At 49.8% G+C, this 16,622-nt stretch overlaps 1 protein-coding gene across 1 annotated transcript in view; it reads right to left on the reverse strand.

The window, feature by feature from the left end:
• ADCY9 (adenylate cyclase 9) overlaps positions 1 to 16,622 on the reverse strand; it is a 118,158-nt gene that overhangs the window by 6,775 nt on the left and 94,761 nt on the right. Inside the window, exons 4-9 of the mRNA XM_027043368.2 lie at positions 15,676 to 15,780; positions 14,544 to 14,761; positions 9,367 to 9,469; positions 8,232 to 8,440; positions 4,265 to 4,424; positions 3,231 to 3,379 (exon numbers count right to left, since the gene is read on the reverse strand). Coding sequence (XP_026899169.2) covers positions 3,231 to 3,379; positions 4,265 to 4,424; positions 8,232 to 8,440; positions 9,367 to 9,469; positions 14,544 to 14,761; positions 15,676 to 15,780 — 944 coding nt within the window. The remainder of the gene's footprint in view (positions 1 to 3,230; positions 3,380 to 4,264; positions 4,425 to 8,231; positions 8,441 to 9,366; positions 9,470 to 14,543; positions 14,762 to 15,675; positions 15,781 to 16,622) is intronic.

Genomic DNA, 16,622 nt, shown 5'->3' on the forward strand with positions numbered 1-16,622 from the left:
TAAATAAACAATTTTCCTTTTTCAAATATGGAGATCAAGTTAGATAACTAAGTATAGTTAATTCTTTATTATAATTTGATGCTGGGTGTTAACTAAAAATCACAACAGGCACAGGGCACCTGGCTGGCTCAGTCGGTTAAGCGTCTGACTTCTGTGCTGACAGCTCAGAGCCTGGAGCCTGCTTCAGATTCTGTGTCTACCTCTCTCTCTGCCACTCCCCCGCTCATGCTCTCGCGCTCTCTCTCTCTCTCTCTCTCTCTCTCTCAAAGATAAACACATATTTAAAAATTAAAAAAAAAATCACAACAGGCAAAGTCAGTGACATAGCTAATAGGCCTTCATGTAAGGTGTGGAACAGACACACCGTCACCAAAGAGTGACATCTAACAAGGAGTCTCCAAGGCGTTCATGTGACTGTTAGGACTCATCTACAGGTTCCCAAAGGCTAGACACCAGTCATGATGAACAGCAATGCCTGTTCACAAAGGACCGATTTAGAAAGGAGCTCAGGAGGGGCGCCTGGGTGGCTCAGTCAGTTAAGCATCTGACTTCGTATCTTGGCTCAGGTCACGATCTCACAGTTCATGAGTTCGAGCCCTGGATCAGGCTCTGTGCTGATGATGTGAAGCCTGCTTGGGATGGTGTCTCTCATTCTCTCTGCCCCTCCCCCTGATTGTGCTCTCTCTGTCTCTCTCAAAATAAATAAACTAAAAAAAAAAAAAAAAAAAAAAATCTGTTAGGAATTTAGGAGACGCTGGCTACCTGAGAAGCTGGTGGTCCCAAAGCAATCAAGTCCCAGTTTGGGGCACAGAAACCACAGACTATAAAGAACTCCCTCTCGGTGTTGGAGCAGGACCCATGACCTGCAGGATCCTCTCCACATCCCTCATAGCCTCTTCCGGGGTCCCGTTGCACCCAGCTTCCCCCCAGGCCAGCAAATCAGCCTCGTGCCCCCACATTTCCTGGTCCTCTAGATCCACCTGCCCTGCTCACCATGAAGGGGGACCTTACACAGCCTCTGCCAGCAGCTCCCCTGGGCAGCAGAGGCCAGGGGACAGCTCAGAGCGACTTTCACCATCACAGGAGGTATTAGATGATGTCACAGGGAAGGAGAGAAAGAGCGACAGCAGAGACACTGCTCTGAGTCTGAATGTCCTCTCCTCTCCTTGCCCAGACATGGCGGTGACACTGGTTTTCCACGTGTGCACAGCCCTTCTTTCACATCTGCATCCCCCCAAGGCTGGAGCGGTTCTTGGAAGTCCCCTCCCCTACACAGGGGGCTTGTTCATCACTCCGGCAGCTTCCTACCCTGTGACCCTGCAAGGCTCAGTGGGGCCGACAGGGTCGATGGGCTCAAAGGATTTTGCAAGTAGGGAGGACTACCGGGTGCAGGGGAGACTCAGGATGCCAGCCGCACCCCAACATCTGCTCTTTGAATTCTGGACAAAGGTGATGGAAGTAGTCCCTGATCACTCTGGTCCCAGTGGAAAAGCCCAGCACCAGTGACTGAAGGACATTGTGAACGGCTGATGGGGGATCTGTGGTGGTTCTCTTAAAAGGTTAAAAGGCATGACGAATCCCGTGCTCTTGGGAGAGAGTTTTATAATGACCCTGATTCCAGACGGCCATACCTTCAGAAAGGAAAATGTACACTGTGTTCTGCTTAAAGTAATTTAACTATTTATTAAGGTTTCCTTTCAGATGCTGAAGGACAGCTTTACTTAAAATTCCCTTTTGATCTTAATTTGCAGAGAACTTGAGCGTCTTTCATGTCGTCATTATTATGTGAAATAAACTGAGGAGAAGGGTGCTTACTCTGTCCGTTACCAACCACTGCTCTGGTCAAGTCCACAGGTACACGATGGCGGTTTCATCTGCTATTGCAACAAACTAGATCATTGTCTACTTCTGAACTTATTACAGCAATGGTTCTCAGCAACAATAATGCCATTCCTAGGGGCATTTCTAAACTGTTGGGGCTCCCTCTGGTTGTCCCAGTAATTTGAGGAACCAGGAATGTTAGATGTCCTGCAAAGCACAATGAAGGAACGCCCTGTATAACTTTGAGATATCCTACTGGCCTAAACCCACTGTAATTATAAAAGGTGGTTCTTTAATATGTGCTAACAGTAAAATGTTTTTATACGCAGTTACCAAAAAAAGTCCAATATTTAGGAGAAGTTTAATGCTTAATGGCTTAAGGACATTATCGGAAATTTCTAAGTTAATCACTGTGAGCATTCTGCTATCTAAGGTAACACTGTTTTTCCAACTACACAGCTAGCTGAAAAAGGCTAATAGCCACAAAACCAGATGCAAATGCGCAGTGATCAACAGGAGACTTGTTTTTAACACACTAAGAATCAAACATTATTTGGTTAGTAGGACAAAATAAAGACGGGGATCTTACTGGATTTCATTAACATAGAATGTTTTAAATACAGCACAAATCACTGCCATCCTCTATATTTCTATTTGTTAATTTTTCATAGCATAACGGCAAGAACTGGTCCCATCCCTTGGGGTCTTCCACACAGTTCCTCTTTCTTTTCCCACACCGTCCAATCTATTTCTTGGAGCCTACCAGTGATAGGGTTTTGAAGGCCATTTGAATACCTGGGAATGAAAAGTATTTTTCAAATGTGGGAGGATTTCAAGACAAAAGATGTATTTCCAGTGACTGGTCAGTACTCTGTTTCATGTCATGATGTGTGTCACGACAGGGAGTCAATATTTATAAATAAGGCTCAGGTCGCCGGCAACAGCACCATACCCCCTCACTCCCTCTCCTTCAGCAGCCTGCAGTCTGTCTGGGTACATTACCCCTACTCAAACAAAGTTGGAACCGGCTTCCTCTTTGCATTCTTGGTCTACCTATTCCTTGATTCCTTCACTTTCTTGATGGGCTCGTATGCAACAGCCTCTGGTCCTACTTCTCCAGTGTAAGGAAGTTCAAGCACAAGCTTAATGCATTCTGTCCTCTGGGGCAGGGGTAGTCACCCAAGCATGTCTATATGCAAATACGTACTACATTGCCAAAAATTATCTTTTCTTTCTCTTGCATATTAGTCTTGGGGTATGTCGTGTCTGGTGAGAGCTGTCGTGCTGTGATAGTACCTGTTAGAGCAGAGGGAGAGGGCATCGCCTCAGACGTGAAAGACACAGGTGAGGTCGGGAAAGGGGTCCCAGCTGGCGAGGGTGCCGGACTCAGACCGTGGTGGTGGACGTACCTGTCCGGGCAAAGGGAGACGTAGAGCAGGAGCAGCGGCCCAGCCCCAACGACGGTGGCTAAGGAGGACCTCATCCAGGAGCTGAGCTGGCAGAAGTTACAGTAGTGCACGACAGCGGTCAGGATGGCGGAGCCCGCGAACACGGTGAACTGTAACAAGGGGCCAGCGTGGTCAGTGACCCGCCCCGCCTTGGCCTCACTCCCGTTCTGCCATCAAAGGATTCACTCACTTATCTTTCTTTCAAAATAAAAATCGCTTAGTGTCTGGCAGTTTCAGGGACGGATGGCACTCTGTCGCATTAATCGCCCAGAGCTTTAGGCTGCAAGTCTGCACTAGCACCAAAGTTCTCCAGATGTGTGGGAACGGCATGAGTCACGCCAGAGGAAAGGGAAGGCAGGCCACCAGTCTGAAAACCACCGCCATGTAAGTGGTTACCTTTAAGAAGCCTTCCTTCAGGCATCCTGCTAGGTGCCAGCAGAAATGTAATTTGGGGTATCAAATGCAGTCAGCCCACCCAGCTCGGGTCACATTGGCTTTCACCAAAAACATGACCTTCCACAAGGGCATTAATTCACTCCTTCTGGGGTCTAACCAGGAAGCTCCTCCCTGATCAACAGCAGCCGATCCAGGGGCCAGTCACAGAGCTGTGCTGGTCCTACAGACGAGCATGTTATCTTGTACTTGTCTGGAAACGTGGGGCTGATGCTGCTTGGTGAAACATGTAAGCAAACAGCTCATCTGGAGCTCGGCAAAGAGCAGGTGAGGTTGGAGAGGGCACATGTCAACCGGGCAGGGCAGCCGCGTACCCAGCCCTGTTGACTGTGGTCAGTGACAGGCCACGTGCTCACCTCCCTGACTGCTTCAGGCAAGTCTTTTCAGAAGACAAGCACAAAGTGGTGACAAAGAGTTTGTCCCTCTTTAGAGGCCTATATTTAAACTGCTGTCCCAAGTCATCAGACTTATTTAAAAAAAAAAAAAAAAAACCACGAAGTTGTGCAAAAGAGCCCAGAAACAGGCACCAGGCCTTTACTTACGTGTATGTCGGTGTCAAATTCAGAGGTGACATGTGAATAGACGGCGAGAGCAGGGAGTGACACCAGGATGGCCCCAATGAAATGGCGCGGGAGCCAGCCAGCTATCCGCTCCAGCAGGCGCTTGGTACAAGCCATCACATCCTCCAGGAAAAACACCATCCTGGGACAAGGAGAAAAGGGGTGTCTGCGGGCAGGTCAGCCTGCCGGGGAAGATGAGGGCAGGAGACCCACAGGCTGCTGCCGTGGGTGTGGGGGCCGCAGAGCCCTGGCCCCTCACCTCTGGAAGATACCAAGGGAACTCGACTTGCTCAGCTCATCAGACCTTATTCGAAGGTCATTTGTTGCTTCCTGATAACACGTGTTTGTAGAAAGCCAAGCATAAGCTTCTGTGGGTCTCAAAGGAGCATGGAAGAACCAGGCACGGGAACATGAACAGGCCCCACCTGCTGTCCCAGCCTGCCAGGGTAGGGGTCCGGGGGCTGGGCGCTTTGGAGGTGTTTGGGGATTTGGCAGGGCCTTTCTGGTTGCCAAGGGGACTGAGGGGTGCTGCTGGCATCTAGTGCGCAGGAGCCAGGGAGGGGAGGCTCTACCCTGCGTTCCGCACAACGGCCACCTGCCCCCTGGACACCCGAAGAGGCGAAAAACCTGCTGCTGCTGACCTCAGCCTAGAGCCTAGTTATGTCTCGTTTTTAAACAGAAAGCAGTTTCTGGGTGGTACTATCGCAGTTATCTTCCAGGAATGGACTACTGTGTGAAGTGCCCTTGGCTTTGTTTGGGGCCTCAGCAAGGCTCACTCAGCAGCTCAGAAATCAGGTCAGAGGCTGCAACCCAGCTCACAGCACCATGCCGCCAAACCCGCACACCTCTAGGGTTCCCTTTGTGGCGATCGCGCACCTGAGGACACAGCTGATGACTCTGTTATGACCTCCCCGGTGGTGCCGCCCTGGCAAATACAAGGTGAAGCACTATGTACTTGATGTATTTTATTTTTAATGGCTTTCTTGACTTGTCTCCTTCGTGTCAGAGTGAGGGCATTTCACGGGCCCTTCTGAAACTGTGTGTATGGGTAGGTAGGCTGTATTTCAGGATGGTGATGTGGACATCACAAAAAGAATCTTCATAAAGAAAGGAGAGCAAGTATGTGGGGCGCAGAACCACTGTTCTAGAAGAAGAATGGTTTGGGGTGAGGGGCCAGTACCTGGATGCCAGCAGGGGGAGATGGAGGAGGGCCACCAGGGTTCAGCTTGGGAGGGAGACCCACACACATAGACCCTCTCTCTGAAGCCTGGCCCTAGCGAGGAGGAGAAGGGACAGACCCACTATCCTCACCTCTGGCGGGGGGAGGGGGGGTGGTCGTGGTGGTGCAGACACTGTTGCTCAGCTTTGACACCAAAAGTTCCCCTCCAGGACCTTTGCCACACAGACAGGTGCCCGTGCCTTCTGTCACGGACACCTCAGCGCAGCAGCCACGGGCACGTACGCTTGACCTCCACCAGGAAACCGCAAATCTTGGCCATTTTCCACATGGGGCCAGACAGGCCCTGTCTGACCCTTTTAGGGCCTGGATGGGTCTGGCCTCCTGACACTCAAATGGATAATGGAGTCCTGGGAATATTTCCAAGACTAACCACAAATATGCTCAAAGGCAGAATACATAAGCCCCATGAGGAGGCAGAGGGAGCCAAGTTCCAAGAGGGAGAAGGCAGGACCGACAGGCCCTTCATGAAGGTCCCCAGGATGGCAGAGCTCTGAGGATGAGACTCACTGTGCTCATGCCCGCCTGGGCTCAGCACAAAATGAAGGGAGTGCAAGGATGGGCTGTGACTGCGATGCAGGAAGGCTTGTGGAGGAGGGTTAGGCCAGCCACCAGAGCAGCTGCAGAACCGGCCTCCGTGGGGCACCCACATATTCTGCAGCACGGGGCTCCTGTTGACCTGGGATCCTAAAAATGCCCTCTGCATGGCGAGAGGAGCTCCATCAAGTTCCCGACCCCTCCCAAGCTTTGATGATACGGGCGAAGTGGACTTTTAAGGTCACACCAGTGGTCATTCAGGAGGAGTGGCCGCCTCATTTGACGGTGCTTGCAGAGCACGTGGGTGTGCCAGGCCCAGAGCCCACCGGGGTGCAGCCAGGCCTGGCATCTTTGTGGCCTACAGCCCTTGGCAGTCTCCAGGTTAGCCCAGACCCTGTAGAACTAGCTCCAGTGGAACAGGGAACAGTGGTGTAAAGGGCTTTTTAAAAAGGCATGGAGACAATGCTGGCCTCTGAGCGAGCAGGAGCCTTCTCTAGCTGCCAGGACCTGTGTCACACAAAAACCTGGGCCCAGGGCAGGGAGCGCGAGGAGACTCACTGCAGGTGGATACCAGGTTTTCTCTGGGGTGACAGAAATGTTCTAAAATCATCTGGTGATATTTGCACAACTCTGTAGGTTTACCAGGAATCACTAAATTGTACACTTACACGAGTGAATTTCTAGTACGTGATTAAAAAGGAAAAGACAAACCAGGGGCCTGAAGATGCCTTGGTTTGGGATCCCAGAAGCAGAGCTGATCTGGGAGTAGTTCCCAGGCAGCTCAGTAAGGGATGCAGAGCCGCCCTGCAGGGGCCCGTAGGGAGGAATCCCTGGCTCAGCGCAGCACGGCTCAGTCCTGGTGGGGAATCTGGGTGGAGAGCACAGATGCACCCTGCAGTTACCTCAACCTGGAGGAGACATGAAGGTCAAGTGTGAGGCCTCCGGCAGCCAGAGAAGGCCCTCAGCAGAGAGCCCCAGGGGTAGGGGCCGGGGTGGGGGAATAAGGGGATGGTGAGCATGGGGATGGGGAGAGCGATCCAGACCGTATACTCCAAAGCGGAGCGGCAGGGGCCTAGTGTTCAGAAGCCTGAGGGCTAGGCCCGAGGCTGCAGTTTCCTGTCCTGGGGTGTTGGGGAAGCAGAGCAGACACTCGAGGTCAGGGCCCTTCTCCCCGTTTCTGTTTTACATCTAGCTTCTGGGGGCAATTAGCAGAGGGACTGCCAGGTGAGACTGACAGGACTGGACAGAGGACGTGGTCTCGGTGCCCAGGAGGCAGACGGGGGAGAGCAGAGGGCGTGCGTGTGAACAGAGTACCCTGTGCATTTGCATCTAGTCGGAAATATGCAGAGCGGCTGTGAGCGTCCCCAGGTGCTGGGCTGAACCCCAACATCAGGCTGAATGGGTCTTGAGGGCCTACCTTCCCTGAGGGGTCCCTGCTATCCATTCAGACCTTTCTAAAGGGTTTCTAAATGGGTTGCTTGTCTTTTCATTACTGAGCTTACATTCTAGATGGCAGACCCTCACCACAGCTGCGGTTGGCAAATACTCTCCCGCCTGCAGGCTCCTTTCACTCAGACCCGAGAAACAACAGGTGTTCTCTGGAACACAGAGGCTTTAAATTTTGATGAGGCCTAACTTATGTCTTCTTCCTCTGGCCACTCATGCTTTCCATGTCCTAAGAAAGCACTGCCTGACCCAAGCTGGTGGAGATGGAAGCCTATGATTCCTACTAACATTTTGGAAGTTTTGCTCTCACATCTAGAAGAGGCACCCACTGATTTGCCAGTGGCCACCCACTACGTGAGCCCCGTACGCTTCTGTCCTGTTTCTCTTCCCTTTCTAATTCCCTGTCTTTCCACTTGCTCTCTTTAAGTCTCTGAGCTGGGAGACCCAGGGGCTGGCTGGCAGCTGTGGGGCTGCAGAAGACATGGACCCCCTCTGGTAAGGAAGATGCTCACCTCTGCTGAGGGCCGTGGTCTGCGGAGAGGATGCTGTGCAGTGGAGCTGGAGGAGGGGAGGGGACAGGACCAGTCGCCCAGAAGGAGAGCTTGCAGGGGCCTCTGGCAGGAGGCGGGTCAGCGGAGCCGCAAGCCAACTACACAGCCATAAACTATGGAGCCAGCAGAGGGAGCTACAGGCTAAAGGCCGGAAAGAGCCCTGCAGGTGGGCCTTTACCTGACGGAGACCACGAGGGACAGCACCTCCAGCAGCAGGGCGGCACCGAAGACGGCCAGGGCGGCGGGCGGGGGAGGCATGGAAGCAGCCCCGTACTTCAGGAAGCAGGTGATGGACAGAATCAGAAACACTGTCGTCGACAGAAACACATCCAGGAGGGAGCTGAAGGTGGCGCTGGCAAAAGTCTTCACGGGAGAATTCTTTATAACCTGTGTGTGGGAAGGAGGGGAGGCGGGAGGCGTGAACCAGAGCTGCGGCAGATGGCCACAGAGTAGGATTTAGATGAAAGACAAAGCCAACGTTTGTTGAGTACTTGCCCACCCTGGACCGAGTACAGGTGTAAGTTCTTTAAGGCAGGCCATCTCTACTATCGCTTTTAACGTGGACACTAAGGCATAGAGCAGTTAAGAAACTTGCCCCAGGCCACACAGCAAGCAATTACAAACCAGTAAGTTCTCACAAGCATGTTACATACTGAGCCTGAAAGGTGGGTTATGGACTGGCAAAGGCAACGACTCTGTGTCTGTGAAGCCGTGTAACAGAAGCCATTTTCTGGAAGCTTCCACTGAATGCTGGGTCCCAGGTTCAGGGTGTGTGACAGCTGGCTTCATGTCAGCAGTAAGAGGCAGGGACTGAAGCTGCAGCAGATGAAAGCATGGGCACATCAACAGATAGTAAGATGCTCATGCCTTCAGTCAAGAGCCTGTTCGGGGCCTGGCCCTGTGCAGGCGCTGGGAGCTCACAACCTAATGGTGGGGACAGACAGGAGCTGAAACGTCAGGGTGCTGTGGTAAACATAACAAAGTGACACGCATGTAGTGTTAGGGAGTCCCAGGGAAGGAGGGAGAAAATGAGGGCAATGCCAGCCAGCAATGAGCAGGGGGCCCAGAAAAGACATGCCTGCGATGCTAAATGATGGAGCACAGAAATATCGGGGTTGTTTTCCCTGTGTGGATAAATTCACATGCAGATGCAGCTTGGGGCTTACAGACTGTGAGAAATCAGGAGTAGCCTTCAGTGTCCTGTCACTCAAGGCGAAAAAAAAAAAAAAAAGTCTGCCAAAGCACAAAGCTGATAGCAAACTGTCCAGCACAAACAATAAATTTCTTTCATAGAAGTATGAGGGGAAACGCACCTCTTCTTGATAGCTGGTCCGATAGGATCGCTCTAGCTCCTGATCCAGGAAGTTCAAGCTGAACTGATTGATGGGTGGCTTGAAAAAATAATCCTTCATCAGGCTAGAAGAAACGAAAAATGTATTTGATCAACACTGCGCACAGTCATTGTGCTGACTTTATCAGACCGCAATTTGCTGCCCCAACACCATTCCGCAAGCATGTCACAAAAACAGTGTCTGAGGGTCACTATGTGATAGACCCCGCCAGACCACTCCCTTAGAACACACACAAGTCTGGAAAGTGCTTTGTATCTCTAAAACACATGTTGTGTTTACTCTCCAAAAAAACAATGGCTGCCCACTGTCATTACAGCATACATCATGAGAACCCTGCTTCTGGAAACATCTCTCAGTGTTTGAGGAAGAAGGCAGCTCTATTGTGCTAGAAAACAACTGCTTCTGGAGAGGCAGACATCCTGTACTGAGAAGACTTAGGCTGATTCCAAGGCTTCTGATGAAAACATCACTCGGAGCTGCTGTCCTGCCATTCAGAGCTCTGACAGTCAGTACCGCTGTCACAGCAGACAGGCTGTTATCACAAAACTGTTTACAGAGTTAGTGTAACTGGGGTGCTATTGTCACATATGCAGATTGCGTGTGAAACCTGAAAAATAACACTCAAGGATTTTAATAGCAGAGAAATCAAACCTGCTTTATGTGACTCTCATTCTTTTGTGGGTTGCTAGCAAATACTAAAATCCTTTTTATTCTGCAGAAAATTACTATAAATTTAAGAGAGTGTTGACATGTTTTCAGAAGGCAAATACAACCAGGGGGTGTAGTCTCTTTCCCTCAGACAATAACTTCTGCAATTAAATCAGATAAAACAGATACAGTCCCTCCCATGTGCCTGACACACAGTGGGGTTCACATAGGCACGCTCCCTCCCGTCCCTGAAGCACAGTGGACTCTCTCCTTCTGTGACAGGTGCTCAGGACCTCACTATACTCGTACACTCAGAAGAGAGAAAATTCCATCCCCAAATGTTGACCCTCATCATCCCTTCCACTCAGGAAGTGTAGACAGAGGAAAATCAACACAGCGGCTATAAGGACGATGTGCAATGGCCACAGTTAGGAGTCAAAGGACAGGATCCACACAGCCAGAAGCCGTGCTGTTCCTCTGAAATTAATACTGAGAAGTTCCATTTCTGGGAACAGAGATTAGCTCCTTTTGGACCAATCCCCTCTCAGATAACAATAAACCCTGGACAAGATTATAAAAATGACTCCTGGAAGGCAGTACAGACTAACCAAAGCAGACAGAAGATGGAGGAGAGTCAGACTTGGAGGAAGGGAACAGCACCAGCTTAATTTCCTTTTTTTTTTTTTTTTTTTTGGCCTGAAGACCACCATTAGTCAGCAACACATGCAGGATGGCTAAAACTCAGATAGAAAAGCCACAATCTCGCTGTCTTGGAAAATCAGGAAACAATGTTTGGGGGCTTGTGGTTGAGAAAATGAGGTTGAAAATCCCAAAGGAAAAAAAATAGAGAAGGGGCACCCCCACATTCACCATATAAGCTCTGCTCAAGTCTCTGGCTGACGCTTGAGGTGTGCACATGCACAGCAGACTCTGAGCAGCCTGATTCAGGCTGGAAAAAAAAAAGAGCAGCTGCCTACCCCAGGGGAGGCAACGTTTGGTGTCTGAGTTTAGGGAAGTGAACTGCCTGAGGAAGGAAAGAAGGAAGTGAGGGAGGGAGGGGGGAAGAGAGAGAGGGGGGAAGGGAGGGAGGAAGTGAGGGAAGAAAGAAGGAAGGAAGGGAGGGAGGGAGGGAGGAAGGAAGGAAGGAAAGAACAGACGGAGGGAGGAAAGGAGGAGAGAGGGAAGGAGGAAGGGAGAGGGAAGAGGAAGGAGAGAGGAGGAGCAGGAGGGAGGGAGGAGAAGTGAGGGAAGAAGGGAGGAAGGAAGGAGGAGAAAGGAGGAGAAGGGAGGGAGGGAAAAGGAGGGAGGGAAGAGGAAGGAGAGAGGGAGGGAGAGGGAGGGAGGGAGGAGGAAGGGAGGGAGGAAGTGAGGGAAGAAAGGAGGAGGAAGAAGGAAGGAGGAGGGAGGGAGGAGGAAGGAAGGAAAGAACAGACGGAGGAGAAAGGAGGGAGAGAGGGAAGAGGAAGGAGAGAGGGAAGGAGGAAGGGAGAGGGAGGAGCAGGGAGGGAGGGAGGAAGGAGGGAAGAAAGAAGGAGGAAGGAGAGGAAGAAAGGAAGGAGGAAGGAGGGAGGGAAAAAGGAGGGAGGGAAGGAGGAAGGGAGAGAGGGAGGAGAGAGAGGAGGGAGGGAGGAAGGAAGGAGGGAGAAGGAGGGAGAAAGGAGGGAGGAAAGAAGGAAGGAAGGGAGAGGGAGAGGAAGGAAGGGAGGAAAGAAGAGGAGGGAGGAAAGGAGGGAGAGAGGAAGGAGGAAGGAGAGAGGAAGGAGGAAGGGAGAGAGGGAAGAGGCAGGGAGGAGGAGGGAGGAAGGAGGGAAGAAAGAGGGAGGAAGGAAGGGAGGAAGAAGAAGGGAGGAAGGGAGGAGGAAAAAGGAAGGGAGGGAAGGAGGAAGGGAGAGAGGGAGGGAGAGAGGGAGGGAGGGAGGGAGGAAGGAAGGAGGGAGGAAGGGAGGGAGGAAGGAGGGAAGAAAGGAGGGAAGAAGGAAGGAAGGGAGGAGGGAAAAAGGAAGGGAGGGAAGGAGGAAGGGAGGGAAGGAGGAAGGGAGGGAAGGAAGGGAGGGAGGGAGGAAGGGAAGGAAGGAAGGAAGGGAGGGAGGAAGGGAGGGAAGGAAGGAAGAGAGGGAGGGAAGGGAGGAAGAAAGGGAGGGAGGGAGGAAGGGAGGGAGGGAGGGAGGAAGGAGAGGGAAGGGGAGGGAAGAGGGAAAGAAAGAAAGAAAGAAAAAATTGAGACTCTTCAGAGTACTACAACAGAATCCAGATTTTCTAAGCACGACACAATCTAAAATTACACAACATGCAAAGAAACAGGAAAATATGATCCAACTCAACAGAAAAGTCATCAGTGGAGACCAATGTGAGATTACCAAGAGAATGGCATTAGAGGCTGGGATTATAATGCATGTAAATGTAACACATGTAAAAACTACAGCATAAGGGGTTGGAAGAGAAGAATGAATCTATACAGCTATAGGATGTCTACATGTTAAGTGAAATGATACAGCAGAACCTGGCTGGCTCAGTTGGAAGAGCATGTGAATCTTGATCTTGGGGTCATGAGTTTGGGGTCCACACTGGGTATAGAGATTAGTTACATAAATAAGTAAACTTAAAAAAAAATAAAGTGAAATGATACAACATTAACCATAAGAAGACTATAAAAATTCAAGGATGCTTATCTGTAAGTTCTAAGGCAACCACCAAAAAGTAAAATAAAATAATGCAAAGAAGTATGGCTAAAAAGCCAGTAAATATATTAAAATGGAATTAAGGGGCAGAGATTTTTAGAATGATTTAAAAAAAGTAAGACCTACAAGAGACACACTTCAAATATAAAGACAGGTTGAAATTTTTTTATGGAAACTGATATATCAGGCAAACAGTAAGAACAAGAAGGCTAGAGTTACTACATTAGTATCAGATAAAGTGGTTTTTAAGACACAGTATTACCAGGGATAAAGAGGGACACTTCAAAATGACAAAAGGACCAATTCACCAGGAATTTATAACACTCATACACGTGTATATACCTAAAACAAAAAGAGCTTGAAAATACTTGAAACATATACTGTCAGGACTAAAAAGAGACACCAACAATTCCACAGTCATGGTGACAGATTTAAAAATCCCTCTCTTCACGATGATAGACTAATAGACAAAAAGTAAAACACAGATGATCTAATATTGCCAACCTCTGGGACCTACTTGTGTTTATGGGTCATAACATCCTAAAAATGCAGAACATATTCTTTTCAAGTGCACATGGTATATTCACCAAAAGAGACCCATGTGAGACCATAAAACAAGTATCAATAAATGTAAAAGGACCGAAATCACATAGAGTACGTCTTTGGCTACAAGGACATTAATCAGACATTAACAACTAACATATCTGAATACCATTCTTCACTGAAAGGAGGCAAGGCTCTTTGGAGAAATAGCCGATTCTTGAGCAGGGTCAGAGGAGATATAAAATGGGCCTGGAATATCCTGTTGTGCTAGAAAAGGGTGCCAGAAACTTTGAAAAACAAAGGATAGGGGGGTGTCAAAAGGACATGGGGCCCAGCCTGAGGGGCGCTCTGCCTGGCAGATTCAGGACAACTGGAGCATCACACATAATAAGGCCAGTGGTGAGATTGCATCCTATGAAATCCAAGAGGACTCCCTGAGTCCAGGCTGGCAACAGATGGACGCAAAAAGTAGTAAGTAAGGAGGGGCTCTTCTTCCCTGCAGTAGGCCAAGGGCCTAAGGAGAAGTGTGCAGTCGGTGCCGAGGTAGGAAAACTGACACTTTGCACCACCAGAGCAAAGACCGTTCCAGGCAAGAACCATCAAAGGAGATGAAATCTAGGGCAGTCTGATGAGGAATGGAGTACGTGTGTGGTCTTCAAGTCCCACTTATTAGTCTCGAGGAGACAATAACTACAGACTGGAGAAGTCAACAGCACTGGCCTGGGTACTCAGAATCCCTACCATTGATGGAAGACAAAGGGCGCCGTGTGCCTCTGGATAGGGAACCTGAGAAGAACACATCATTTCTGTGGCCAAAATTTCTGGTCAAACTGGAATATGAACTGTAGATTAGATAAAATATTCCATCTGTGCTAAATTTCCTGAATTTAGGAACCATGGTTATGTAAAAGAACATCTTTGTATTTAGGAAATACACAATTTAGGGGCAAAGGGCATGATGTATCCAACTTACTATCAAATGGTTCCAAAAAAAATAAAACATAAATTTCATAGAGAGATAAAGAAGGAGAGAGAGAATAAAACAAACATAGTAAAATGTTACAAGTTGGTAAGTTGGGCAAAGAGTAGAACGAGAATTCTTTGTATTATCCATGCAACTTTTCTGCAAGTTTCAAATTACTTCAAAATAAAGTAAATTACTGACAGTGGAGGGCAAACACATGGGGATCAGCAAATTCAGAAAAAGGGAGAGACCTCTACCTACAAACCTGCAAACCTTCACTTTCACTGGGAATGGCTGATGCTTACCTGTCTTCTTTGATAACATCAACAAAATGAGCATCTGTTTTCTCCCGGATGTTCTTGAATCTCAGCGGAAGGAGAGCTGACTGGTCCAAGCTCACTCCTGCCCACCTTCCCTTTTCCTGTAAGATCTCACACAGGGAGGTCTGACTGTTGGTGAGCTTCTCTTCGTGGGGAGGACTCAGAAGTCCATTTTGAGTTTTGGGATTAGGAGCTCCAGGAGCCTGCCTCAAGACAAGGGGAGTGGGAGGCAGACACAGAGGCAGAAGTGCAGGCATGTCACAGTGTTATTCCATCCCGGCCTCCACCACGCCAGCCCTGCCGCACGACTGACCAGCACCCTCACACCTCTGTTCTGATCTGACTCTCGACCTCTCCACCCACCCGCTTCTCCCCACCCCGCTACTTTGTCAAATTGCACCTCCAGGAGTCGAGGCAGCCAGGAAGGTGACATCGTGGGAAGGACCAGTAAGGAGGTGGAGAGAAGGCCAAGGAAGAGTTGAGGCTCTCGGAGCTTGCCAACCACAGAATCGGCATTGCAGAGGGCTGTGGGGGAAGCGGCGGGGGTGGGGGTGGGGGGGTCTGGGGCGGTGGATACGGTACGGGGATCGATCAGAGGGAGGGTGGAGGATAACAGACGCAGGCCTCCCGGGAGAGTCAGCCTTTATAAGCTGTATTCAAAGGGCTCCCGGTTTGGTGCTTGTCCTCCCTTCCTCTGCGGTCCTGACTCTGTCTCTGGGTGAGACTTCAGTGGCAGTGTCCTCGCTGCCAGCCCTGACCCCAAGCCTCTCTTCACGACACATCTCTGCTCCTGCAGAGCCCCCTCGTGTCCCTGCATGTGCATGTTCTGCCCCGTGCTCTGGCCCCACAGACCTTCCCTGGCTACAGCAGTCCGCATCTTGAAGCTCTGAGTGCCTGCGAAGGCAGGCATGTGATTACTCCACTTCACAAGGGTGAGTCCTGACTCTCCAACCCGATCTTACTGGTCTAGTCAAAACCCAAAGGACGAGAAGATATGGAATGGTGTCACCCACGGGGAATTATTCTCAGAAGTGAGAAGCCGACAAGACAGGAATGTCACCAAGGGTGGATGCACCGGGAGAGAAGCTGACGGAAAGAACAGCCATGAGCTTGTTACCTTGGTGCTGTTTTTATGCTCCTCTTGACAGCCATTTTGGACCGCTCCTCCTTCTGCACCAGCTTCCGATTTGGGGGCGAACGTGATTCCGCACGAAGGGCAGGTCTACAAGAAAAACACATGCCGTAGGAACACACCCAGAAAGCACAGCCACAACCTGTAATCCAATCAAGTCTATCAGGTGCAATTGGTTGTGGCGCCGAATGGTTTTAACCAAGTGGAAGGCTTGCTGAGCCACTTGAGCATGAATTAAAAACAAACTGGCCAAGTGAAAAACGGAAACACGACCACACAGGCTGGTACGTGAACACTCAGGGCAGCGCTATCCATAACAGCCAAAAAGAAACAACTCAAAAGTCCATCAATGGATGAAAGGATCAGCAAAGTGTGGAACATCCACAGGATGGAAGAGTATTCAGCCATCAAAAGGAATGAAACCCCGACACGTGCTACAACATGGATGAGCCTTCAAAACACTGATGGGTGACACAGGCCAGACACAAAGGACAACATTATTACATGATTCCATGTATATACAATATCCAGAGAAGGCAAGTTCATAGAGATAGTAAGGAGATCAGTGGATGAGGGGATGAAGGAATGGGGAGAGAGCTAAAGGATGTGGAGTTTCTTTTGGGAGGTGATGAAAATGTTCTAAAATGGACTGTGGTGACGGCTGTACAATCCTGCAAGTATACTGAAACCCACCAAATTGTCTACTTTAAAAGGGTACATTTTGTGTGAGTGTAAATTAGATCTGTTATTAAGCCAACAAACCGGCCACTAGCCTACACAAGTTTCTCAGGCTGTGTGTGACGGTGAGCTGTTTGTATACAACAGGCTGAAAAGTCAGAGGGACATGTTTACAGACGCAGGAATTCTCCGAAGCTTGAGCAATTAGCTGACCCAGAAAAGACAGGCGGAGGCTCAGCAGGGACAGGCGGAGT

This window comes from Acinonyx jubatus, chromosome E3 (genome assembly GCF_027475565.1).
Source record: "Acinonyx jubatus isolate Ajub_Pintada_27869175 chromosome E3, VMU_Ajub_asm_v1.0, whole genome shotgun sequence".
Taxonomy (NCBI): domain Eukaryota; kingdom Metazoa; phylum Chordata; class Mammalia; order Carnivora; family Felidae; genus Acinonyx; species Acinonyx jubatus.